The 26425-nt window shown below is 48.8% G+C and overlaps 1 protein-coding gene across 1 annotated transcript in view; it reads right to left on the bottom strand.

The window, feature by feature from the left end:
- The window catches only part of Ryr1 (ryanodine receptor 1), a 116264-nt gene that overhangs the window by 73388 nt on the left and 16451 nt on the right, over positions 1-26425 (bottom strand). Inside the window, exons 14-38 of the mRNA XM_087190853.1 lie at positions 22486-22621; positions 22309-22404; positions 22108-22226; positions 20922-21055; positions 20317-20558; positions 19495-19687; positions 17876-18092; positions 16676-16780; positions 16414-16517; positions 15748-15831; positions 14428-14735; positions 13435-13637; positions 12544-12718; positions 12176-12384; positions 10302-10696; positions 9252-9384; positions 8237-8397; positions 7552-7717; positions 5381-5467; positions 5048-5274; positions 3313-3925; positions 1933-2199; positions 1417-1616; positions 1300-1303; positions 983-1094 (exon numbers count right to left, since the gene is read on the bottom strand). Of these exons, the coding sequence (XP_087046979.1) occupies positions 983-1094; positions 1300-1303; positions 1417-1616; positions 1933-2199; positions 3313-3925; positions 5048-5274; positions 5381-5467; positions 7552-7717; positions 8237-8397; positions 9252-9384; positions 10302-10696; positions 12176-12384; positions 12544-12718; positions 13435-13637; positions 14428-14735; positions 15748-15831; positions 16414-16517; positions 16676-16780; positions 17876-18092; positions 19495-19687; positions 20317-20558; positions 20922-21055; positions 22108-22226; positions 22309-22404; positions 22486-22621 (4690 nt within the window). The remainder of the gene's footprint in view (positions 1-982; positions 1095-1299; positions 1304-1416; positions 1617-1932; positions 2200-3312; positions 3926-5047; positions 5275-5380; positions 5468-7551; positions 7718-8236; positions 8398-9251; positions 9385-10301; positions 10697-12175; positions 12385-12543; positions 12719-13434; positions 13638-14427; positions 14736-15747; positions 15832-16413; positions 16518-16675; positions 16781-17875; positions 18093-19494; positions 19688-20316; positions 20559-20921; positions 21056-22107; positions 22227-22308; positions 22405-22485; positions 22622-26425) is intronic.

Below are 26425 nucleotides of genomic sequence, written 5' to 3'. Positions count from 1 at the left end.
AACCAAAATAAAAAATCATGAGAGAGGTTCAATAGCATATTTGAGCTAGTAGGAGGAAAAAAGTAGTGAACTTGAAGGTAGGACATAGAGATTCTCCAGTGTGAAGAAGTGAAAAATAAAAGAATTATGAAAAAGGAGTCTCTGAGCCCTATAGGATACCATCAATAAATCACTATCTTCAGAATGAGTTCCAGAAGGAAAGGAGAGAAGGAGTAAAAAATATTTGAAGAGACATTTGTCCAAAACTTTCCAGCCTTGATGAAAATATTAATGTTCACATCTAAGAAACTCAAACTGCAAATAGGATAAACTTAAAAAGCTCATACATTTTACCCAAACAATGAAGGCAAAGGTAAAGAGAAAATCTCAAAAGTCAGCCAGAGAAAAATAACTCATCACTACCCAGATGTGGTGGCATATTCCTGTAATCCCAGCACTCTGGGAGGCTGAAGCAGGAGGAATGCAAGTTCAAACCCAGCCTGGGCAATTTAGCAAATAAGTGAGACTATATCTCAAAATAAAAAATAAAAATAGCTGAGGGTGTAGTTCAGTGCTAAGCCCCTGGGTTCCATCTTTAGCAACACCAAAGGTGGGGGGATCACCACATACAAGGGAATCTCAATAAAATTATCAGCTGATTTAGCATCAGTTAGCCAGCTCTCCACCCAACTCTAAATCCTCCATGCATCCTTCTAGTCAGCCACCCAAACAACCATCTCTTCACTCATTTATTTATTCATTCATCCATCCTTCTGCACACCTATTCACACACCCATCCATTCACTTGCCTACAGTCATCAATCTATACACTCATCCACCCAAATACTCATATAAACATGTCCTTCTGCTTACGTTTATCTGTTCACCAATCCAGTTATATAGCACCAAAACAGTTGTTTAAGGTCAGGGAATCTTAGGGAAACTTCAGAAGTTGTCTCAAGAGAAAGTTTATGGGGAGGCCTCTCTGATCCCCTCTCCTTACCACAATGGGCCAGCAAGTCTTGATGAAAGTCCTGCAAATCCTGTTGGATGTCTTCAGGGAGGGGACAGTCCTCCTCATCTGCACTGTCTTTGAATTGCAATAGCATGTTGATCTAGGGAAGGTCAATGGTTTGAACAAGGGTCAGAGGCCACAGAACAGGAACTCTGAGGTCAAGGATCAAAGATCCAATTGTAAGTCCCTGTCTAAGGTCATGAGCCAAAGTGTGTGAGTTAGAGAAGAATATCAGGGAGACTTGGGAAGAGGTCTGAAAGGGGTCAGGGTCAGTCTTAGGTGACAATGAGGTCAAGTTGGTTCACAGAGCTGTAGAAGAGATAAATATATCAGGGGTTCAAGGGTCAAGCATGGTCAGTCAGGACTGAGGCTGAGCCTGGGGTTTAACCAGTACAACTAACTAGAGTCAGGGGTCAGAGAACCTGTTCTGCGGCGGGGAGCGGAACTCCCGGGTGCGTCTAGCAGTCTCAGCTGCGGTCATGGTGAAGGCTTTCATGAGAAGGCCATAGCGGTCCCGCTGGTTGCTCTGGAGCTTGTCCACATAGCGCTCTGCAAAGGCTGCCAGGGACTCCACGCGGTGCTGCAGATCTTGGTCACAGAAATACTCTAGCAGGTGGCACATCTGTGGGAGGACAGCCATACATACAGTAGGAGGGATGGCTGTGAGACCATTGGGACTTCCTTAAAACTCTGCCTTCTCTGTGGCCCTGCCCAAGTTCAGCCAGCACGAACTCCTGCTCAGATCCTTAATTCAGAGTCCTCTGCAGTCTCCTCTCAGACAGAAACCAGAGAGATCACTGCAAGTCAACATCTCTCTACTGCTTTATGGACTTCCGCGTCCCCAATGCCTCAGGACAAAGTCTAGACTTCTGGCCCACCAGACCTGTATCCCCCATCCTAGATGGATGGAGACTGGAGGGCAGGAAGAACAAACCCACCTGTAACTTCACAGACTCTGGAAGCTTCATCTGCAGCAGTCCCTCCTCCAAGTCTTCTTTCTCCTCTTCTACTGCCTCCTCTTCCTCTTTTTCTTCATCTTCCTTCTCTTGTGCCCCTTCCTCCTCATCCTCCTCCTTCTCCTCTTGATCTTCTTCTTCTTCCTCCTCTCCTTCCTCCTCCTCTTCCTCTTCTTCCTCTTTGAATACTTCAGGCTCAATCATCTTCAAGATCTGTTTCACATCCTCATTGCTAAAGACACCCATCACCTGCAGGACAAGGTCTGAGTCCCTCACTGTGACCTGTAAGGTCTCCATAATCAGTTTCTGGCCTCACTCACCTGCTTCTTCTGCTTCTGGACATGGCAAGTTCATTTCTGCTTTGTCTGATATGATTCCTCCCACAAGCAGAATGACATTTGATTCCTGCCATCCACCCTCCTGATGTCCTTTCTCCCAAGCCTGAGCATTATGTGGTTCTGAGACAGGACACACCCAACACCTCAGGGAGTCCCACAGAGTTCCCAGCATATACCAGCTCAGCTAGCACAATAAAGATACTAATATATGGAAGTATGATAGATCCATAAGCAAGTAAATGAGTGTATAGGTAAACAGATAAATGAGAAATAGCCATGGGAATGGGTATTTTCATCCATGGAGGGATGGATGAATGAGCTTATGTATACAAAGCTGGAGAGATAAAAGGATGAATGGTTATATGAGTACATGAATAAAGGGGTACATGAAATAAAGAACAGAGAATGTGTGGATGGGTGTAGATGACTGGGTAGATTTGTGGGTAGAGGATGGGTGTACATACATAGGGATGGAGAAAGGCAGACATGGGGGAAAGGTAAATAGAAGTGGTGGAATGGATGGATCTGTGGGAGAGTACACTGGTAAATGGATAGGTAAGTGGGAAGGTGGGTAAATGGATGTGTGAATGAATGGAAGGATGGATGAGCAAATGGACTGACATAGATACATGGATGGATGATGGGCATAAAACAGAAGGACAAAAAGGTGGATGGGCTTGTAGGTGGGAAAATGAGGTTATATAATGAATGAATGGGTAAACGAGCAAATGGAAAGGTGGGTGGAAGATGGATAGACTGAGAAATGAATGAATAATGGTTGGATAGAGGAATGGGAAGAATGAAGAAGATATTAATAAACATTAATAGAAGATAGATGAACGTGTGGAAGAAAAAGTGAATAAAGGATAAGTAGATGGTGGAGGACACATGAAAGGTGGATGGATGGATGAATGGATAGATGAATGAGTTGGATATATAAATGGGAGGGGGTTGATATATGGATGGAGGGATTATTTCAACTGTAGATGAAGAGTGGGAGAGGGAAGCAGAAAGAAGCTATTACCAGCAGGGTGGACACAAGCTTGAGTACGGGCACGAACTGGAACTCCACGGAGCCCCCGACAGGGTCTCGTGCTTGTTGCCCACCATCTCGTACAGCCTCACCCAGCATTCTCAGGGCCTTGTCCCTCAGGGCCTCCAGAGGGATAGCAGGGCTGAGGCGGGCTGGAGCTTCTGCTGCCCCAGACAACGGTAGAGCCATCACAAAACAGGGGGGTGAGAAATGGTGCGGGGGCCTCAGGGAGGTGGTGACTCCAACGCCTGGAAGGCCATGGTGGCGGGAACCATCTTCGGAGCTGTGACAAGGCGGGAAGAGTGTGATGGCACGAGTCTCGGATGTGAGGGGCACGATGTATTCCGAAAGCATGGAGCGGCGGCTGCGGCAGGCACTTTCAAGGTGGATGCTGATGAGGAGGTCATAGTAGCCTGCACGCAGAGGGCCCGGCAGGTGTGCGTCCTCCAGCGCATGCAGCAGCTGTGCCTGGTCCACGTGGCTGCACAGAGCATGAGCCACGCGGTTGTTGCCCAGGGCACACACTGCACGGTAGAGGGATAGGGTGTGTGAGTGGAAACGCTGCAGGTCCAGGCGCTCAGACAGCTCCAGGATATCCATGCACCTATGGCAGAGGTGAGGAGCACAGGCAGGGACAAAATGGGCAGGGAGGTGGGAGATAGAGACATAGACCACGGAGAGGCAAAGAGGTGCTAGGTCAGAGTTGTTGCTCTAGCAGGGAACCTCAGGGTCCCACAGGGTCAGGGCTTCCTGAGGGCTCTGAAGCTACGTCTAGCAGTCTTTCATCAGTCCTGGAAGTCCCTAAGGAGTCTATCCCACACTCATCCTTTGGGATCCCTGGGATGGCCTAGGGCCCTGGGATTTCTGAGAAGCTAGCAAAGATTGGGTGACCTTGAGATGTATCCGGGATCCTTAGATTGGGTTTGAAGCCATTCTGGCAGGTCTGGGTGCCCTGGTTATGTTTGAGTGCCACTATAATGTCAGCTCCACCAGGGCAGAACATTTCTGCCTGTTTTGTTTTGTATTCCCAGCACCTAAAACAGAACCAAGCACATAGCAAGTACTAAATAGATACTTGTTGAATGAGTCAATGGGTGTGTTTAGGGCTCCCATGAGTAGATCTAAGCACCCTGAATTATATGTGAGCATGACTAGAATGTCACTTGGTGCCAAAGGCTTGGTGTCACCAGGCTAGAATGCCTCTGATCACATGGGAGGAATCTAGAGCTATTTGTCAAATGAATGAATAAAGAAAAGACTGAGGCATGCCAGGACCCTTTTGGGTTAAGTCTGGGATCCTTGGTGTGTGCAGTCCTTAAGACTCCCTGGCATCCATGTAAGCACATCTATAGCCCTAGGTGTGTCTGGGTCTCCTGGAGCGGGTTGAGATCTCCATGGGACATGTCTAAAGCTTCTCTGAGTAGTGTCCTGACCCCAGGTCATTGTCTGGATTCCTTGATGTGGGTCTGGGCTCCTTGAGATGGGCTCAGGGCCCTGTAGTGTGGGTCTGGGGGCACTAAGGTAAGTGTGTTTCACTGGGATGTGTCTAGGGGCCCTGAGGTGAATCTGGAGCCCCCTGGGGTACTATCTGGGGAGGACTGAGCTGAGTCAGGGTCCCCTAAATGGGGCTCCAAGAGTGGCCTTGTGGTAGGAGGAGGCACTGAGCTCAATCCAGACCCCAGAGGGCTGACAGCACCTGTCCCTGTGCCATCAGCCAGGCCCTGACCTGTTCTCCTCGGGGATGTGCAACGCCATCATGGTCAGCGGCTCCTGGCACTGCACGGCCCAGCCGAGCCGCTCGCCAGCACGCCGCGTGTCCACCTGCAGGAAGTGGTTGGGCATGCGGCTCCAGGAGACTGGCATCAGCATCTGCACCTCCAGCCTCGGTGGGCACTGCGGGGCTGGGTTCTTGCGCTCGCTCATGAACATAGCAGCGGACAGTGGCATGATGTTCTAGGGGAACAGAATCATGCATGGGTCAGGATTCCCAGCCCTCCCCAACCCTGCACCTCTTTCTGGAGTATTCTCCCACTCCTCCCTCCTCAGCCTGCACTCCTACCTTCTGCTTCCCCAATTCAAACTGGATGACATTCTGGTTGGTGGGCAGGACGAAGACAGCAGGAAACAGCTTCGTGTTGGGTTCCACCTGCCAGGGCAGAAGAAGGCAAGGCTGAGGGGGTGCTGGGGGTTCAGGACTCAACCTCAAATGCCAGGGTTAATCCTGCAGATCCACACTTGGGCATTGGGCACTACACAATGGCTTTGAAGTCACCCTTTGGCTCCATCACCCCTGATACAGCAGACCCAGGACAACCTGTCATCTGCAAAAAAACAATGTTTTTTTCTGGCACTGGGGACTGAACCCAGGCCTTTGCACTGAACTACATATCTAGCCCTTTTAAAGTTTGTCCTTTTGAGTCAGGGTCTCACTGAGTCGATAAGTTGTTCAGGCTTGAACTTTCAATCTTCCTGCCTGTCTGCCATTGTTCTAAGGGTATAGGTGTATGCCTCCATGCCCGGCTTGTCATCGGTGTCTTAAAGCACATGATGCCCCCCTCCAGGGATGTCTTTCCAATTTCTCTCTCTAGCATACTCATTTTTCAAAAACCAGAGAGACCAGCAGTCTTGGGAAGCTGAGGCAGGAGGGTTGCAAGTTCAAGCCCAGCTTGGGGAATTTAGTGATTAATGAGACCCTGTCTCAAAATAAAATTTTTTTAAAAAGTGCTGGGATGTAGCTTAGTACAAAGGCACTGGGTGTGATCTCCAGCAGCACACGCACAGACAAAACAAAACAAACAAAAAACAAAATAAAACAAAAACAAAACGCAGTGTCCTCTGACCACCCTCCCTCCATCTTCCCAGTGGAACCCGCGCTGCCAGTCTCCCCCACTCCAAATCACACTATCTGTGCGGCATCTTGCCAAAACCAATCCTGAATCTAAGTGCACCTCTAGACCCAACCCCCAGTTTATAGGAAATACAGGAAACGGAGGAAAGTTACAAAGACACCACAGGGACAGTTCGTAAGGAGGCCAGCCCTCCCCAGATGTTAATGTGCACACGAATCCCCTCTGGGATCTCAGTCAGAGGCAGCTTCAGATTCAGGAGCCCTGGGGAGCGGCCTGAGATTCTGCTTTTCTAACAGCTGGACTTGCAGGCCCAGAGAGCACACTTTGAAGAGCACAAACAACCTGGTTCTTTCAATAAATATATTTCAAAGAGGGAGAAAGATTGGAGGAGAAATCAATGCATAAAAAGAGACTCAAGGCACAAAACAGCCAATTAAAATATATGACCATGGGCTAGGGATGTAGCTCAGTTGGGCATCACTTGTCTAGCGTGTGTGAGGTCCTGGGTTCCATCACTGGCATTGCAGAAAACAAAAACGATATATATGTGATTTTACTTAGATTCCAATTCAAATAAAGAAATAGTAAGAAGCCATTTTTGAGACAACCAGAGAAATTTAAACACATACCAGATATTTGATGATAGTTAGGAACTATTTGGGGTTTTTTTCAGATGATAGTGGTATTATGATTATGCATTTTTAAATAATCCTTATCTTTTAAAGATACATACTGAAAAGAGATGAAACTATATGATGCCTGCAATTTCCTCCAAAATCCTGCAGTGGCTGTGGGAGGGAAGCAGGCGTAAAGACGAAAGGAGATTGTGAGTGGGTGGCTGAAGCTGTGTGATGTGGACTTGGTGGTTCATCACGCTATTCCATTTTTGTATATTTCTGAAATTTCTCCATTTAAAATAAAGTTTTACAAAACTCATCTTAGATGGATTAAAAGATAGATACATGGATGAATACGTGATAAAGCCAATGTAGTAAAACATTAATGGTAGATTTTGGTGGTGGGCATATAGGCATTTACAATTCCCTCAATGTTACTGTACGCTTGAAAAATACATTTTTTCATAATAAAATGTGGAAAAGGAAACCCTACCTTAGGATTCTGGCCCATCCTAGGGTGTCATACAGCCCATGAAGGATTATGGGCCTCTCTTTAAGGTCAAGCTATACTTTGTCTCCTCCATTCTGGGCCTTACTTTATTGTAAGGTTCAACTAGGTGATCTCCCTGAGGCCTCCCAAGGATAGATGAGCTGTTTTTGTTCTAACTCTGTGGGGTCTGTCCTCAGGGTGGGGTTTAGAAGGGTCATCCTGGGATGCTGGGACATGAGGGTGCTGTTGTTAAGTTTCTGAGGGCTGGGCTTACCTGGAAGAAGGTGTTGCTCTCTTTGCCATTGGCTGTAAAGGTCATTAAGCCAGTGGCCAAGTCTACCAGGCATCCAATGACAAGGTCCATGTGGCTGATCCGGCCCTGCTGCCCGGGGCTCACGAAGTCCCCACCCCACACCATGTAGCAGTTGCTGCACTTGAGGCTGGAGAGGACAGGAGTGATCACTGCATGGATCCTTGGTCCAGGAGCTCTGGACCCTGGACCCGGCCCCCTCCCCAAAGTTCCCTGTATACAGTGATCTCAGGACCCCAGGCCCAAATGCAGACCAGAGTATGAGACCCCCTCACCCCAGGCCCTGATCTCTCAGACTTAGAATCCTTACAGGCTGATGGGAGGTGGGACTGAAGGAGGAGGGAGGGGAGATGAAGGAGAGAGAAGGGAGGAACACAGAGGGAGAAGAAGAAGGAAAACACAGAAGAAATAGAGAAAGAAGAGGAGAGGAAAAAACAGGCAGGAGCAATTAAAAGCAAGTGAACAGGAAAGGAGGAGAAACAGGAGGAGGGAAGCTTCTGAGCCAGGTGCGAGGAGAGACTCCAGGGATTCCTCCTGCTCCACAGGGTTCCCAGGTCCCACAGCCTGGCAGCCACAGGACTGTGACAGGAGCTCAGCTTCCTTCCGCCTGCCTCCCATCCCTCCCCACAGCGTCCCCACACCCTGTCACCTGCTGTGGACGTTGCCCTGTTCGTCCCCCATGGTCACGGTCACTGCCCGGACCTTGCTGAGGTCGAAGTTCATATCGTGCTGATGGTAGTCAGGGGTGACCCAGCCCACCCACACACAGCTGGGTTCCTGGCCGGCAAAGACCCTCATGGAGTAATAGTACTGGGGAGACAGAGTGACCAGAGGTCAGTCAGGAAGATTGTCGGGTTTGCCTGCAGCTCTCAATTGGTTTCCCTGGATGCTCAGGGTCTTTGGAAGCATAACAAGAAGAGGCAGGAATTGAGGGGACCCCCCATCTATATCTCTATTTCTGTGGCTTTCAATGCATTTCTACATTTGGGAGTCTCTTGGGAATATTTTTGATAGCCCTATATCTGAGTCCCTCCCCCAGGTTACAGTAAAGTAATGAATAATAGCTCATAAGTAGCACTTAGTGCTCTACAATTCTTTGCACAAACTAACTCACTCCATCTGTGTATCAGGTGGGTACAGTTTTTATCCTCACTTGGATAAAAGGATGGGGACATCACGATGCTTGCAGAGAAGAGAAGGCACAGAGCAGTGAAGTGAGTTGGCCACATGACATCTGGGTTGCCCATGATCTTAACTACTAGGCTGTCTCATAAAATATTTCAGATTTGGCGAGTCTTAAAATTATATTGAGATGACTGAATTTTTCTGCCCTGGGATATGTCAGAGTGGTTAATTAAATTTGGTGTCCTGCGTTTATATGTGTAGACCCAAATGGTGGGTATTCCCTGGATTTTAGGGTCCCTAAGAGTTATATCAGTGTGGCTTGTTGTTTCATTGTGCTTCCTGCCATTTTTAGATCATGTTATATGGATTACGGGTTTGAAGGATTAAATCCTTCCAAATCTGAAATACGCTGGACTCTGTGGCTTTCTGGTATGTACTGGGATATCCACAGCTATGAGGATTGCAACAGGAAATTTGGAAATTGGGCATTCCCATGCTATGCTGAGGGGTCCCCAAGGTTGAGCATTTCTGGTTCACACCGTGGTTGTGTTGAGGATGATTTCAGGGTCATCGCGATTGTCAGTGGGCACCACATCTCGAGGGAGTCGGGGCAGAGTAGGGGTGGCTGGTGGTTGGGTCATCATGGCGGCCTTCTTGGCCTTGAATAAAAACCTAATGGTGGGAGGAGAGGCTGCCATGAGCACCCACTCTGCAGCCCAGGCCCTGCCCTCCCACCACAACAGCCGTGACTCCCACACCCACCCTAGCTGCACCCCCTTCTACTACTGTACCCAATGCCTTGCCTCTAGTGGGCTGGGATTCCAGACTCCCCCAAGCCTAATCCACTCTGGAGATGCTGTGTGCTGGGTCACCTGCATTCAATGCCATCTAGGAATATGGGGTTCCCCTTTGGGACATATAGTACTTCCCCAAATCAGCATTTCTCATCTGTGTTTCTCAGACGGCTGCTAAATGCACTTGGGAAAGGACAATTCTTCATCTTGTGGCACTATTATACAATGCAAGCTGTGTGGAATCCCTGGAGCCTTCAGGACCAGCCCCCACATTGTGATGACCAACAATTCTGTCATTTCCAGACACCTTCAAGAGTCAGAACTACATCCCAATGAAAATCACTGCTGCAGAGGGAGACATGCGGATTCCCTTTCAATTTGATCCCTTCTCAGGGACTCCTTTGAAGTACATTTGAGACATAGAAAGGGTCCCAGTTGACTTTTCACTGAGATATCTGGAGGATACAGTAAACTACCTGAAGATACCAAAGTCCCCTTCAGTGTCATGAATAATGAAGCCCACTGGTTGAGGCTCTTGGGGGCCCACCAAGTACTTGAGGAGAGTACAGTTCTCCATACCACACAGCAGAGTTCCCCAATTTTACACTCTCAGGGAAACCAGAGCATCCCTGGGAAATAACGAGGTTCACTTGAGACATGATAGCATCCCTCACTATTGTGACTTCACTTAGCATATATGGGACCACTTTAGGGTATACCAGGGAGGGTCTCAAATTATTAAGGTTGAGTAATTGGGAGGCCCAAGACAGACCCTAAACCCTGCTCTCGACTCACCCTCTCTTCTTGTTCTTCTCTGTGGTAGCATCCTTCTCATTCTCAGCCCTGGCAGGCTGGGCCTCTACCCCAGCTGGAGAAGTGCCCCCAGGTGGCCCCTCTTTGGCAGTCCCTTCCTTGCCCCCTTCAGCCTCGCCCCAGCCCCCAGCTGAGCGGCGGAGGTTTTCATAGTCGGGGTCAGGTTCTGCTGCCCGAGCCTCGTCCTCAGCGGGGGGCTGCAGTCCAGGAGGTGCCAGGGGTGTGGCCCCTGCGGTGCAGCGGAAGTGCTGGTAGAACTGGACAGGAAGGCTTAGCCGGAGAAAGAGCATCTCCACCAGGCTGTTCTGTGAGCCCCAGGTACGGTGGGTGAGGCGCAGGCAGGGGGGTGTATCCACGGTGCCATCCATGCGAGACACCTAGAGTGGTGGGAAGCACTGATTGGGGACAGTGGGCCAGGCCAGGCCATTGGCCCTAAACCTGGTTACACATGGAGCCATCCATAGGCCTTAGAGGGCCTGAGTAAGAATTAGCCAGAGTCCCCTCGTCTGAGCTAATGAAGCTCCTACAGGGCACACAGCTTGGCCGTGGGGTACTTAGGGCCTCTGTCAACCTTTGCTGGTCAATTGGCACAGTGGCAGCCCAGCCATTATACTAGAATCACTTGAGGGGACTTTCCAACCCTACCTATGTACAGGACTCAAGAGCAAACTGGCCCACAGATATTTACTGAGCACCTACTGTGCACCAGGCCCTGTTGTAGGTTCTGGGAACACATCAGGAACAGAATGAAGGCTCTTCCCACCTGGGCTCTCTGGGAGACCCCTGGGGGAGGGAAGTTCAGAAAAGTCAGAGTTTTGTAAAAGCTCCCCAGGTGAATTTTTGTTCATTTCAGGGTATGAGGAAATGTAACACTCAGAAAAGCATCCATATCCTAAACACATGGCATGAGAAGCTTCCACAGAGCAAGGTCTGTCAGGTTCTAACGTGCCAGCTGAAGCTCAGCCACATGGAATTCAAGTTCTTCTCAGGCTGAGAAAAGGACCCAGTTTGGTCTGTGTGGGGGTATCTATGGTCAGTGTCTAACCCTAAGTTTAACCTTAAGAGAGAAAAGACACTATCAGGTATGGTGGCACATGCCTGTAATCCCAGATATTGGGGAGGCTGAGGCAGGAGGATCTTGAGTTCAAGGCCAGCCTGGGCAATTTAGTGAGACCCAAATAAAATAAAAAGGCCTGGAGATATAGCTCAGTACCTCTGGATTCAATCCCCAGCACCATTAAAAAGAAAAAAGGAAAAGACAATGAAGTCTGAAAATTGAGATGCATGTATTAATGAAGAGCTACTAAAACCATGTTAACTAAAAAACAAATCAAAAACTGAAAATACTAATAACTAGTAAGAGAGATGTCAAAATGTACCTAGGAATTCGTATTTCTTTCTCTTTCTCTCCTCTCCTCTCCTTCTTCCTCTCTCTCTCTCTCCCAGCTTTTAAATTTATTATTGTTTTTATTTTATTTTGAGACAGGGTCTCACTAAATCACTAAATTGGCCAGTCTGGCCTCCCAGAATGCTGGGATTACAGGCATATGCCATCACTCCCAACTGGTTTTATTTCTTTAAACCTTGTTCTAGGATTAGAGAGCTATAAGGATTAGAAATTTTCACTGGGGTCACTTAATTGAACTTCTCTTTTCTCCCTTCCTCTATTTTATAGATGCAGCACCTAGGACTCAGAAAAGTGTAGTCTGCCAAAGTTATACCCCAAAAGGCCGCACTAGGAGCCCAACATCCTGACCTCTTCTACATATGGCAGGAAAGGAGAAACTCAGGGAAGAGTTGTGAGAAGAACGAGGTTTGGAGACAAGTCAGAAGATATTACTGGGGCTGGTCCTCACCTCATAGTGGGGATGGTCAAGGGGCACCGGCTCAAATTGCGGAAGGCTTTTGCTGAACCAGGTGGTGACCGGCCGCTGCATGTTGATGGCGAATGGCTCAAAGCCTTCCTGGAGGCCGCAGATGGCAAAGAACCGCAGGGAGCTCACATCCTGGCCCAGGTTCAGGTGACCCACCTGGCCTGGTCCCAAGCTGCAGACAGGTAGGAAACCTAGGGGAAGGGGATGGACAGTGAAGTGAGTAGATAGCCAGGGTGGGCAATGCCACGAGGAGGAGGACTGTGGAAGGGACAGCAAGGGGCAGAGTCAAGTGCAGGGTCAAGTGAGGTGGAGGTAAACCAGGATGGCATAAGCAGGGTCCCTGCTCTTACCATCTCCGATCTCAATCTCCCGGAAGGCTGTCTCAGAGCCTGAGTCAGACATGAGGACCTCGCCGTTGAGGGTGAAGATAATGGTGTTCTCAGTGAGATCAATCATGCAGCCAACGACATCACCCGGCTGCCAGGGACGCCCGAATGGCTCACTGCCCAAATGCCAGCGCTGGCCCTGTGAGGGAAGCAGGGGGAGAGATGTGTGAAGACACACATGCAAAGGATGGGGTTTAGGACATGGAGGACAGAAAATGAGTCACCCCAGTTTCCCCCATCTTTTCCTACATTTGCACCCCTGATCCTTGGAAATGCCTTCTTCATTAATCCCTGTGACTCCTCCCTGCTGCCTGAGTTCCCTGCTGTTCCCATGGCTGAGGCTATGTAGACCACCAAAGTGGGTCTGGGGATTGGTGGAAGCAGCAAGTAAAGGGATTGAAAGGAAAGATGTACCTATCAATGTCCTCCATACAGACCCATGTTTACCCATATAAATCTACAGAATAAAGGGGTGGATAATTATGGATGGAAGAGAACATTAGTGTAGTGTATGGCTAGACAGAGGAATGTATGGAAAATTGAGAGTCCACATGGTTTGGATAGAAGGAAGAAAGGAAATATAAGTTGATGTAAGGATGGATGGATGGATTGATGGAAGGATGGATGGATGGATAGGTGAATGGATGGACAGATAGATGGATGGATGGAAGGATAGATGGATAGGTGGACAGATAGATGGGTGGGTAGATGAATGGATGCATAGATGAGTGGATAAGTAGGTATATGGATGAGTAATGGTAGATACAGAAACGAGTGGACAGAGTGAGGCACAGACAGTGTATGACATAAGAGGCACCACAGAGGCTGGCAGAGTAAGCCCAGGCAGGTACTTACTCGGTGCCCATTGAAGACATAGGCCAGATCATCAGCTCCCAGCTCCACATCAGGCCGCAGCTCAGGCCTTGCCCAGCCCACTCGCATCTCGCCTGTGGTAACTGCCTCAAACTCGAAGTACCAGCGGCCACTCTGTACCACATAGGATTTCTCTGCCCTGAAGATGCGCACCCGGTCCCAGCGAGACTGGCTCTCCACCTGACCTACAAATGTGAAAGCCTTGGGTAACTGGGAGAAGAGGAAGAATTTCTTGGTGTTAGAGGAGGATTGGGAAACCCCAGACTAGTTAGAGATAGGAGAGACCCAATGAGAGACAGACCCCTGTCTTGTTAGTACCCAGAGCTTGCAGAAAGCAGAAAGATTGACAGAGACATAGAGGGAGAAAGTAGTCAGTGGCTCGTTAGGATTATCATCTGGGGTTAAGGATCAAGGTCAATTTTTAGAATGCAGGGTTGAGAGCAGGAATGGGGGGAGGAGGAACAGAGTCAGAGTCAGGGTCAGATGGGAATAGAAATTGGGATTGGGATTAGGAGTTTTAAAAAGTAAGGATTAGGGACTATTAGAGGTCAAGGCTAGAACTGGATGTCACTGAAAGGTCAGGGTTGGATTAGGGGTGGGGTTAGAGACTCTAAACCCTTGGTTGGGTAGCTCTGTATTATAGCTTTAGTCCAGAAATAGGGGATACGGGTCAAAGGCGGAATCCAGGAATTAGAGTCAGGGCTGGGGTCAGCACTCACTGGGCTCTTGGATTGAGCCCAGGAAAGGACTGAGTCAGATCAAAGTCAATGGTCAGATGAGGTTCAGGGTTGGGGTCCAGGGAAGAGTTGGAGTTTAAGGGAAGGATCAGTGCTCACTGACCTCCTGATCAGTCCACTCAATATTATAGATGTAGCTCATTCAGGGGCTGAGTCAGGGCTGAGTCAGGTCAGAGGTCAGGGGTCTGGGGTCAGGGTCAAGGTGCGATCAGGGATGGGGACCGGAATCAGGACTCACTGGGCTCCTGGTCAGGTGGCTCAATGTTGTAGCCATATCCCAGCAGGGTGCGCACGGCCTGGCAGAGGCTGTCTCGGTTGCTGCGCTTGGTGGCCTCATCCAGCAGGCGGTAGGGCACGAGGCGGGGGTTTCTGCGTGCAGGGATGTCCTGCACAGCGCTGTAGCTCCAGCCCTGACCCACACGGTCTCTTGCCCACACATTGTGCCCATTCTCGGCCAGCCGATCCACCAATGTGGTCTGTGCAGGTGTCAGTCGCACATGGCTCAGGTCCAGGGGAGCTGGCTTGTACCCATTGCTCATCATATACCTGCCAGGTGGAGGGCACATGGGATGCAGCTCTGCCCTCCACTTCTGGTCTCTGTGTTATGGGATCCTGGATTTCTAGGATCCTTACCTCTGGCTTTGGAATTTCTGACCTTTGGTCCCTCCCTGCCCTTCATCCCTTCTTCTCCTTCTTTTCCTCTTCTTCCTCCTCCTCCATCTTCCTCTCTCTCTCTCTCTCTCTCTCTCTCTCTCTCTCTCTCTCTCTCTCTCTCTCTCATAGTGGGGTTGGAACCCAGGAGCACTTTACCACTGAGCTACATCCCCCGCCATTTTTTTGTTGTTGTTGTTTTTGGTACCGGGAATTGAACCAGGACCTTGCACTTCAGCCATTTTTATTTTTATTTTGAGGCCTCCCAAGAAGCTGGGATTACAGGTGTATGCCACCACACCTGCCATGGCCTTTGTTCTCTTACATCAAAGTTCTAGGACTCCCTAGAATAAACTTAAGATCTTTGACCCTTGACCCTAGGATCCTGTGACCCTAGCAAAGGCTCTGACATCACTGACCTCTCTAACAATCACAGGCCTCTCTAACTCCTCTATCTTGATTTCTGGGAGTCTTATCTTTACCTTGACACTCTTTGACCTCTCACCTCTACCTCTGAGGTTTCTTACTTTTGACTCTAGACCCAGTCAGGTCTAAACTCCTGGCCTTAGAGTCCTTGACCTCTAACTCAGGACCTCTAATCCCTCACTATATCTTAGGGTCTGTTATACCTCTGGTGAGCTCTGCATTTTCACCTGTTGCCTTGAAGTAGACGTCACCTCAGCTTTCTCGGGACAGACCCTGACCCTGCATTCTGGACTCAATTCCTCTCCCAATCACTCCAGGACTTCTAACCCCTCAGTCCTGGACACTCATCTCTAAGCCCTGAGCCCTAACCACTGACCCCCATGGCCCCTTCATCTCTGACCTCAGTCTCCCCACAAGGCCCCTGGGCCTCCCAAGCCCTCACTCCACTCCCCCAGATGGGCCTTGGGCTGCTTGCACTCACGTCTTGGGAAGCTTTGTCTTCTTCAGGTTGTCCTCCGCCTTCTCGTCTGCCATGCCCACATGGCAGCCCAGTGCCAGCAGAGTCCTGGGTGGGGAGCAAGATGACAGTGTCATAGCCCACCGAGCTCCTGACCCTGTTGCTTCTATCTCTGAGTCTTTACCTCTGTCTCTTCCTTTGGCTATTGGACATCTTCTGTCCCCATCTATGTCAGTCTGTCTGGCTTCTGCCCTTCCGATTTCTTTGTCTCCGTATTCCTTTGACTTTGTCCACTTCCCCTATCTGCCTGTCTGCTTCTGTCTCAGTCTCTCTCTCTCTCTCTCTCTCTCTCTCACTTAGTCTCTCAGTTTCACTATGTTACCCAGGCTGGCCTAGAACTCAGGGGCTCAAGTGATCCTCCTGTTTCAGACTCCCAAGTAGCTGGGATTACAGGTGCATGCCACTGCCCCCAGTTTATTGCCGCCTTTCTCTTCTGTTAGCTTTGTCTCAAAATCCTTGCCTGTCTTTCTCACTCTTGTATCCTCTCTGCCGGGCACGTGCTCTCTCCCTCTCTCTCTCTCTCTCTCTCTCTCTCTCTCTCTCTCTCTCTCTCTCTCTCTCTCTCTCTCTCTCCTTGCCCTCTTCTCACCAGCAGTGGGCCAAGGCCCTTGCTCCCTGGAACTCCCTTACTTGAGCGTCTCCCCGGACATCTGCAGGTTGTAGTTTCTCTCAGGCTCTGGGAGGCTGTGGAAGTCCACAAGGCACGGGTGCAGTCTCTTGTTGTCATCTCGAACCTGGAGAAGCCCTATGCTTAGATCCTTGGGCTCCCTGCCCTCCCCCAGCCCTCCCAGGCTGTGACCTCAGACCCCCCAACATTACTGCTGACACCCACAGCCCTGAAGCCCCAGCCAGCAGCCTCCCCACCAGTGCAAGCAGTGCCTCCTCCCCTCACCGGGCCATAGGTCCAGCCCTGCTCGATGCGCGTCAGCGCCCACAGCTCATGGATATTCTCGGCCAGCTTCTCCCGAATGCGCTCCAGGTGCGGGGGCAGGACAATCTGGGGACAAGAGATATTCATAAGGTCCCTGCGACCCCGCCACCACCTCCACTCTTGGCCCCCTATCCCAAGAGCCCAGGTGAGCCCTGAGCAGGACCCCAGCACCCCTCTTCACAGCCCTGCTCCCCACCCTGGTCTGGACTCCAGGATTGGTGCTCAGATAAGTGAGAAACAGCATTGTCAGAGTTAAGGATCATTTGGGGACAGGTTTGTCTTCCCCTGTGGACTAAGAGCTCCAGGAAGGCAGGGCCCAGGCTGCTTCAGTCTCTGCAAGTCTCCCGCCCATTCCCCCTGAGCCAGACCCAGGGAGATGCTCAGGACTTGTCTGCTTGTCTGCTCAGGACTTGTGTTCCTCCCTTCTCTGTATAATGGGATTGGTCACGCTTCACTCATGACACCTGCCTCACAAGGCATCAGTGCCATCCTGCATGTAAACTACTTGGTGTCACCCAGGTTGAGCATCCTTAATCTGGAACCCAAGATCCAAAATGCTTGGAAGTCAGAAATCTTTTGAGAATCCACATAAGTGGAAAAATCTACACCTGACCTCTTGTGATGGGTTACAGTCAAAACCAGCACACTAAAAATGTTTGCAATCCTGTAATCCCAGCACTCTGGGAGGCTGAGCCAGGAGGATTGTAAATTTGAGCCCAGCCCAGGCAACTTGGTGAATCTGTCTCAAAAAATAAAAAAAGGCTGGGGATGTGGCTAAGACCCTGGGTTCAACTCACAGTACAAGAGATGAGGATGAGAAAGAGAGAGAGAGAGAGAGAGACAGACAGACAGACCAAGACCCAACAGATTGTAGTGGATAAGACCACAGGCTTCAGAATCACACCTCCTAGGTTCAAATCAGCTATGTGACTTGCACAGGTTGCTTAATCTCTTTGGATCTTGATTTTTTCAGCTGTAAATCAGGGCCATAGAGAGGACTCCCCGAATTAGGATTCTGCCTTGAAAGGGTCCTTTGCTTCCTCTATGCCTCAGTTTCTCCATGTGTTAAACAACAGAGTTCCCAGCTTCCGGCTCAGCTCCCCAGCTCTCTGACCACTAGGGCAACTTGCCTCCCCAGAAGCCCTTACAGGCAGACCATACCTGGACAGTGTCCACAGGGCAGGGCACAAAGTCCGTGTGTGAAAGGCAGCGACTGGGGCCCACCAGGTGGGGTCCCCGGGACCCTTCCCGTCGATACTCCTTGATAGGTTCAAGATGGAGCCGCTCCCGAGGAAGCACTGCCTCGTGGCAGGGGGCATAGCCAGGCGGGGGGAGGAACTTGAATTCACCATGGCGGCCACCAAGGAGGAACCGCACCCTGGGAAAATTGAAAGGGTACCATGAGGGGGTACAGTGGAGTCTTTGGTCATGGGAGGCTACAGGGGCAATGCTGGGATTCATGAAAGGTTTGGGGGACCTGACATCTCTGGGCAGTCATAGGGTTATGGAGATCATTTAGGAGTCAGAAAGTTTAGGGTCAAAGGAATATCATCAGCCATGGGAGGATCCAAAGCAAAGTGTGGAGTCATCGAGGAGTTTAGGGTGAGAGGGTCTCTAGTTAGCAGCGTTCCCATTAATGCAAGGTCACTGGAAGGGCCTTTGGAGGAGATCCTCGGGTCAAAAGGGCATCTGGGAATAATGGAAGGTTTGGGGGAGACCAGAAGAAGGTCACTTAGGACTCACTTAGAGTCTGTTATAGTTATAAAATAACCATAATCTCCACTGCATGGACATTCAGAGAGCTGGGGGTCACTCGAAAAGGACTGGGTCATTGAGAGGTCTTTAAATTAACTGGGGTTATAGGGGGTCACTGGGAAAGTCTGAACCTATTGGTTCATCACTGGAGATGCTAGCATCATTGAGAGATTATTAGAAGAGGATGGAGCTCTTGGGAAAGTCTGAGGTCATTGGGGGGTCCAAGAGGGCCCATGGTCATAAGATCATTATCAGATTCTGGAGTCATTGAAAGATTGTGAGGTTATTAGAACAATTGGAAGGTTACTAGAAGGTCTTGGAGAATTGGGAGAGCCTGAGAGAGCCTGAGGTCATTACAGTGGACCCCTAACTTACAAATTCAATTCATTCCCGAGGGCTGGTTGTAATTCAAGCTGGTCAACTGAAGGCTCAGGCTCTACCCAGCCTTCAAAGTCTTTCTCCTGTATACAGGCAGATCTCAGTGTCCTTAGAGAGACATTGGCCCAAGATCTCTCAATTAAACCCATACAGGAAAGGATGTTGTACTGTTCCTTCCAGATTTAAGAGTTAAATCTGTATCTGAGACCATCTGGAAGCACAAGCAGCTGGCATTCAGGTCATAACTCAAGACTTTGGTTGGTAAGTTAAAACTAAAATTCCAGTCATAACCCAAGTTGTTCATATGTCAGACTGGTTGTAACCTGAGGGCCCACTACATATGGTTATATGGGGTCACTTAGAAGTCACTGCAATGACTTGGAGTTGGGAGAGCCTGAGTGCATTATATGGTCATTGTGAAAATCCAGGGTCACTTAGAAGTCACTGCAATGACAAGAGTTGGGAGAGTCTGTCATTGGGCTCATGTAGAGTCAGTGTGGCTTTCATGTAGGGGCTTTCTGGCCACCAGTCAGTATTGAGGATAGACTGCTCTGTCTGGCCTCATAGGAAGCCATAAGTGATGGAGAAGCTGCCTAGAGTTGGTCTCCAGACCTATGGTGAACCGTGGGGCAAGGACAAGTCCTCACTTGATGCCAGCTGAAAAGCTGACAACAGGGAAGAAGAGCCCATCGAGGTTGAAGGCCTCAAAGACACCCTGCACAGGACAGCCATTGATGCGGAAGGAGATGGATGGCACACTGAGGTCCAGGCAGCAGCTGACTACATCTTCAGGGGCCAGGAGGTGCTGTCCTGGAGAAGTCACTAGGCGTGCCACATGTCCTGCACCAGGGTCACCAGAGAGAGATCTGAGGTCAGAGGTTCCATGGAAGCAATAATATCAAGAGACAAGGGCCAGGGATTTAGCTCAGTGGCACTGCAACTGCCTGGCAAGCGCAAGGTCCTGAGTTGGATCCCCAGTACAAAAAAAGAGAGAGAGAAGGGGCAGACATTGGAGGAGCCTCTGGAGACTGGATTTTGGAATCCCTAAGGGCAAGCATTCCCATGGACAGTCATGTAGCTCTAAAATTAGGGGGAGAGGTCAGGGTTCCCCTGAGGTTAGGATCCTAGGAGCTGCAGGGGCATAGATTACCATCCTCCTCAAGTTAGGATTATGGAACCTTTTGGGTCACAAGTTAAAGATCAGAAGTCATAATACTCTGGGCAATGTTCTGGGATCTCTAGGGTCAGAGGCCATACCTCCTCTGGGGTCAGAGTTCTGGGAACTATGAAGAAACAAGTCAGGACCAGCATTCTGGAAGATTTAGGATTACAGTCTTGGGAAATAAAGAGTAAAGAGTCAAAGTTTGCCTCTTCTGGAATTCAGAGTCCTGAGAACCCCAAGGTGTGTGGTCAGTCTTAGAAACTCTGGGTCAATGGTCAGGGGTTAAGAGTCCGGGGGGTCCAGGTACCTGTCCAGAGATGCAGCCCATCAAAGCCGTAGGAGTAGAGGTCATCGCCGACCCCGTTGCCGCCCCAGCCCTCGCCACCCCCAGGGTAAGGGCTGTAGCCCTCAGTGAGGGCCCAGCCCACCCGTAGGTGGGTGGCCTGCGCTGTCAGAAATGGAGCCACCTCATCCACCATCACCTCAAAGTACCATTTGCCGTACTGTGTGGTGCCCTCTGCTCGGCCCACAAAGATGTTGGGGCGGATACTGCAAGAGAGATGGGACAGGAGAGATGGAGAGGAGAACCAGTTAGGGGAGGGAAAGAGAGAGAGACATCAAAAGACAGAGGTGGGAGAGAGCCAGGGAGAAGGAGATGGAAGAAAAACAGAAACAAGCAGACCAAAAAAAAAAAAAAAAGTAAGTAAGAGGGAAAGAGGGAGAAAGAGACAGAGGCAGAGGCAGAAATGGAGCCTGAGAGAGAGAATCAGAGGAGTGGGGAGCCAAGGGTGAGTCAGGGTGAGGTGGACACCCTGAGGCTGGAGATGAGGGGCGGGACATCCATTTAAATTACAGTCTCTGCCTCAAGGAAAGGGAAGTTCTGAGCCTGGAGTTGGGGGTCAGGAGCCATACCTGGTGACATAGTTGATGAGATTTGTCTGCAGCAGAAGCTCGCGGCCAGGGAGCAAGTTTTCAGTGATGAGATCTTGGTTGGAGCGCACAGCCACACCATTGCACACACACAGGGAGCACAGCACGTCCAGGACCTGGAGGTCAAGTTAGAGGTAAAGGGCAAGGCTGGAGGTGCTGCAAGAGGCCATGGAAGGACCAGCGTGGGAAACCAGAAGACCAGGATACCATGTTCAGACCAGGCATGGAGATTTTTGCCAAAATGGAGATAGTGAGGATGGAAAGTCAGGGATCACAGAGAAAGGTCAGGAGTCAAAGAGAAAGGTCAGGCTGGATGAAGTGGCAAAGTCTGTAATCCCAGCTACTGAGAAGGCTGAGGCAGGAGGATCACAAGTTCAAGGCCAGCCTGGGTAACTTAATGAGACCCTTGGGCCAGGGATTTAGCTCAGTGGTTCCGTTGCTTGACTTGCAAGCACAAGGTCTGGAGTTCAATCCCTGGTACCAAAAAAAAAAAAAAAAAAAAAAAAAAAAAAAACTTAATGAGACCCTGTCTCATAATAGCAAAAAAAAAAAAAAAAATTAAAAGGACTAGGAATATAGTTTAGTGGTAGAGCACCCTGGGTTCAATCCCCAGCACCATACACACACACACACACACACACACACACACACACACACACACACACACACAAGAGAGGAAGGTCAGGAGAGGCTGCATGTAGGTCACATGGGTTGTTGGGATAAGGCATCAGAAGTGTAAGAAAGGAGGTAATGGAACTGAGCAAGGAAATCAAAGGCAGAGTAAATAGATCAGTGACGGCCACAGGAATCAAGATGAGATTCTGGCCCCTACGTCTTCAGGGATCCGGTGAGAGCACAAGTGTGTGAAGAGGCTAGAAACCATGCAGTGGGAATTTGTAAGGCCTGCAGCAAAGTGCAAAGCATATGTGTAGCCCACCTACAGGCTGCGAAATTTGAAAATTTTAAAGCCATTTCAGAGATCTGACAAAGTACAGCTGTGGCCCAGAATACATTTAAGAACCATGAGCTTGAGACCCTCTTGTTGAGAAGAAAGGATGTGAGAGTCGAGTCTAGGTAACAGATAAGATGGAGGAGAGGAGTCCTGAGGCCATGGGGAAAGGTCAGGGTTCGGAGGTCAGGGGTGAGAGGTCAGGAGTGAGGGGCCAACCTTGTGGTTCCTCCCATGCTTGTCCAGAAGAGAGATGATGGATTTGATGTGGTTCTCCTGGATGATGTTCAGGACCTCAGGACTCTCAATCAGGACACAGTACAGCACCTCTAGGATGCCTGTCCGGGTGCCAGCAGGAGAGGTGAGGTGATGTGGCCCTCTTCTCCCCTAGTACCCTGCCCCTCTCCCTGGTCCTCCTACCAGATGAGGCCTCCAACCGATCCAGCTTGCTGACCACCCAGTCCAGATTTGTGGAGAAGAGGGCACAGTTGGTACGATTGCCACGGATAAGAGAGGCTGAGGAGGGTACAGGAGTCAAACTCAGTGGAATTGGGGATCTGGAGTGCTCTTGGGGGAGTTAGGACTGAGGTCCCTTACCCAGGAGTTCATAGAGCAGGTTCACAATCTCCTTCCAGGACTCAGCTGCCTCCTCTCCTGCAAATTCGGCAAAGTGGGCAGCGGTGGTGTAGACATTTAGGCGGTCAATGCAATTCAGGACCAGGGTGAGCATCCCCTGGGGTGGGAAAAACAGGGGATGGAGTCAACCAGGGGAGTCCCAGGCCCCTGCTTCTTTGCCTTGCTTGTATTTATTAATTCATATTCCTTCAACAGTTAGTGGATGTGTTAGCTCCATGTCCCCATTCAGTCCCATCACCCTCCTCTCCTCTTTGGGTTCCTAAATCTGTTCTTACCTTTTCTGCCTCTGTCGCCAACATAATATGCCTTTACTAACATCAAGACTGAATTAATTGTGCTTCCTTTTTCTGCAATTCTCTTTCCATCCTACTCACTCCCAAGCATTCAACTCCTGGTCCTAATTGGTCTGGTTCATTCCCCACACCAACCATTAGGGTTTTTTTCTCACTTTCTCCTTTTCTACATTTTAATCCTTTTTCTTCTTTTTTTGTGAACGATAACACATGTACAGAAAGTGAATAAAACACACATAACTGATTCTGATTATTCATGTAGTTATGCTCTGTAAAGTTGCAATAGATACTGAATTACTGAATACTGAACCATCACTCCTAGGAGAAATACAGAAAGCTCCTGTGAACTTTCTCTGGTCATGATTTTTTAGGAAAGACAGACTTTTTTTTGGTACCAGAGATCGAACTCAGGACCTTGCGCTTGCAAAGCAGGCAGCAGAACCACTGAGCTAAATCCCTGGCTCTGGTCATGATTTTTTAAAGAGACAAGTTCTCACTGTGTTGACAGGCTGGCCCCAAACTCCTAGACTCAAGTAGTCCTCCTGCCTCAGCCTCCCACATAGCTGTCACTACAAGTACACTACAACACCTGGCTTTTAGTCACAAATTTTCATCAACCAATCATTACATAACTATTATGGTTGGAATACAATATGTCCCCCAAAGGGCTCGTCTTGTTGAAGGCTTAGTTGTGCTGATGGGCTTTTGGGAAGTGATTGGATCATCTCGTCAATCCACTGATAGCATAATTTGATGGTATCACTGGAAGGTGGTGGAAACAGGAGGTGGAACCTATTTGAAGGGAGTGGAACACAGGGGCATGACCTTGGAGACTATATTTGGTTCCCAGCCTCTTCTCTCTCCACTTCCTGGCTGCCAAGAGGTAAGCAGCTTTCCTCTGCCACACCTTTCCACCATAAGGTTCTGCCTCAACACAAGCTTAAAAACAGTGGAGTCAGTGGTTCTAGTGCCCGCCACGCAAGTACAAGGTCCTGAGTTCAATCCCCGGTACCAAAAAAAACCCCCCAAAAAAACAGCGGAGCCAGCTAACCATGGACCAAAACCTCTGAAACTGTAAGCCAAAAATTGTTTATGGTATTTTGTCACACTGATGAAAACATGACTAACACAATAAACTTGTTTCATGTATGTTTATATTTAAATATGTTTATGTAATATATATTATTAATTCATTGGCACTAAATTCATAGCCAACAGCACTATAATTCATACCAAAATGAACTTATCTAACTCTAACATATATTTCCTCGATGAGGTACATGCCACCCCTTTTTCTTTTTAGATTGAATTCAAGATTTTTTAGCGCGAGGACCTGAGTTCGATCCCTGGTACAAAAAAAAAGATTTCTATACTACATCCTCAGTCTCTTTTTTGCTTTTATTCTGGGACAAAATCTTGCTAAGTAGCCTAGGCTGGGCTTGAACTTGCTATCCTGCCTCAGCCTCCCAAAATTCTGGGATTAAAGGCATATGCCCCTGGACCTAGTTCACATTGAAGCTTTCCAGCACTTAAATTGCTAGAAAGCACCTTAGCACTTGGGAGTCATTTTAAACAATGAAGTGAACAAAAGGATAAAACTTCAAACAAAACATGGGACTAAGTATACTGCAAAAAGGACACTTGTTTATAAGATGAGAGCAAAAACAAGAAGGCAGAGCTTTGCCTTGTTCAACCCCAGATGGGATCCCATGCTCACATCAGACAACGTAAACTGTCTGCCAGTCTAGCCAGACATAGTGGTACATGCTTGTAATACCAGCATTTGAGAAGGCTGAGGCATGAGGATAGCGAGTTCAAGCCCAGTCTGGGCAACATAGCAAGTCTCTGTCTCCAAAAGAGGTAGAAGGGAGCTGGGATGAAACTCAGTGCAGAGTACTGGGTTCCATCCTCAGGGCTGTCAGTATTGGAAAAAAAATCTATAGAACACTTGTATAACTGTGACCCAGGTCAAGAAAGAGAACATGTGGGCCGGGGATTTAGCTCAGTGGTTCCACTGCCTGACTTGCAAGCGGAAGGACCTGAGTTCAATCCCGGTACCAAAAAAAAAAAAAAAAAAGAAAGAAAAAAGAAAAAGAAAAAAAGGAAAGAGAACATGTCAATCACTCAGAAGCCTCCTGCATGACCCTGGTCCATGCAGCCCTGCTCAGTAGGAATAACCATTGTCTTGGCTTGTTCAGAAAGCCCTTCTTGCTTTCCTGTTTTAACACATGCATACACACATGCACACGTGCACGTACACCCACACATCAATAAACAGTCTAGTTGAGTGTTGCCTGCTTCTAAATTTGAGAGGCACACAAGCGCTCTAATGCCCGTGGGTTATTGTTTTCAGAGTCAAGCATATTGTTGCATGTGACTGTGGTTTCTCTTCATTGTCACTTCCGGTGCTGGGCTATGTTGTATTTATGGATCCATGCTAGTGCTGCCGATGGACATTTGGGCTGCTTAGAGTCTCAGACCATTACAAATAGTTCTGCTATGATTATGTTACACAGAGGTTCCCTCCCTTGTGTGTGGTTTCACTTTCTGCAGTTTTAGTTACCCTGTCACCTGCAGTCCAGAAATATTAAATGGTAAAAATTCCACATTTTGATAAAGATATCACATTCACGTAAGTTTTATTACAGAAATTGTTATAGTTGTCCAATTTTACTATTGGTTACTGTTGTTACTCTCTTACTGTGCTAATTTATACATTAAACTTTATCATGGGTATGTGTGTATGGGAAATAACAGTGTACACAGAGTTTGGCATTATCTGAGGGTTCAGGCATTCCATGGGGGTCTTGGAGCCTAACTCATGCAGATGGGGGGTGGATAATCTATCTCCTCCCACAGACCCAGGGCACTAGTAAGACAGGAAGCACATTCAGGTAAAGAGCACAACCCAACTGAAGTCACACAGACTGGCTCTGCCACCAACTTATTGTGACTTTAGAAGACTTAATCCTCTAGGGGCTCCCAAAACCAAAGACCTCACGATGCCCTGGTTTTTGTCACCTCTCTGCTCTCATCTCCTCTCACTCTTCCCTGGCCACTCTGCTCCAGTCGCCTCTTGCTTTTTCTGGAACATGCTGAGCACATTCCCTTCTCAGGGCCTTTGCACATGCTCCCCCTTCTACCAGCTGCCACCCCCGTACCCCCATTTACAGCTGGCAGTTTCTCTTCCTCAGGTCACCCTCCCTGAGCACTATTTTAAATTGCAAAATGCCAGCACTCCCTACTTCTCCCCTGATTTAGTTTTCTCCATAGCATTTATCTGCCTCCCCCTGCCATGTGAACTCTGTAAGGAGAGACTTTTGTCTATTTTGTTTACAACTGGCACACTGGTTGAGTAGATGACTGTTATTTAATCTCTGAGCTTCAGTGACTCCATCCGTAGCATGGGAATTACAATCCCCATGGGTACATAAAGCCCTTAACACACAGTGAAAGCTAAATTCCAGACAGAAATACTGTAACCACTCACATGTATGTAGCACCTACTCTGTACTGGAACCGTTCTGCCTAGCATATACTGTAGTAGTTCCAGTCTGTAGTTCAGTAGTTATTATTGTCCTTTACGGGGTTCTTCCTCCTTCCTCCCC

This window comes from Heterocephalus glaber, unplaced genomic scaffold, assembly GCF_053883595.1.
Source record: "Heterocephalus glaber isolate CG9 unplaced genomic scaffold, H.glaber_assembly_v1.0 deba00001561, whole genome shotgun sequence".
Classification (NCBI taxonomy): domain Eukaryota; kingdom Metazoa; phylum Chordata; class Mammalia; order Rodentia; family Bathyergidae; genus Heterocephalus; species Heterocephalus glaber.
This window is presented reverse-complemented; position numbering and strand designations above follow the sequence as displayed.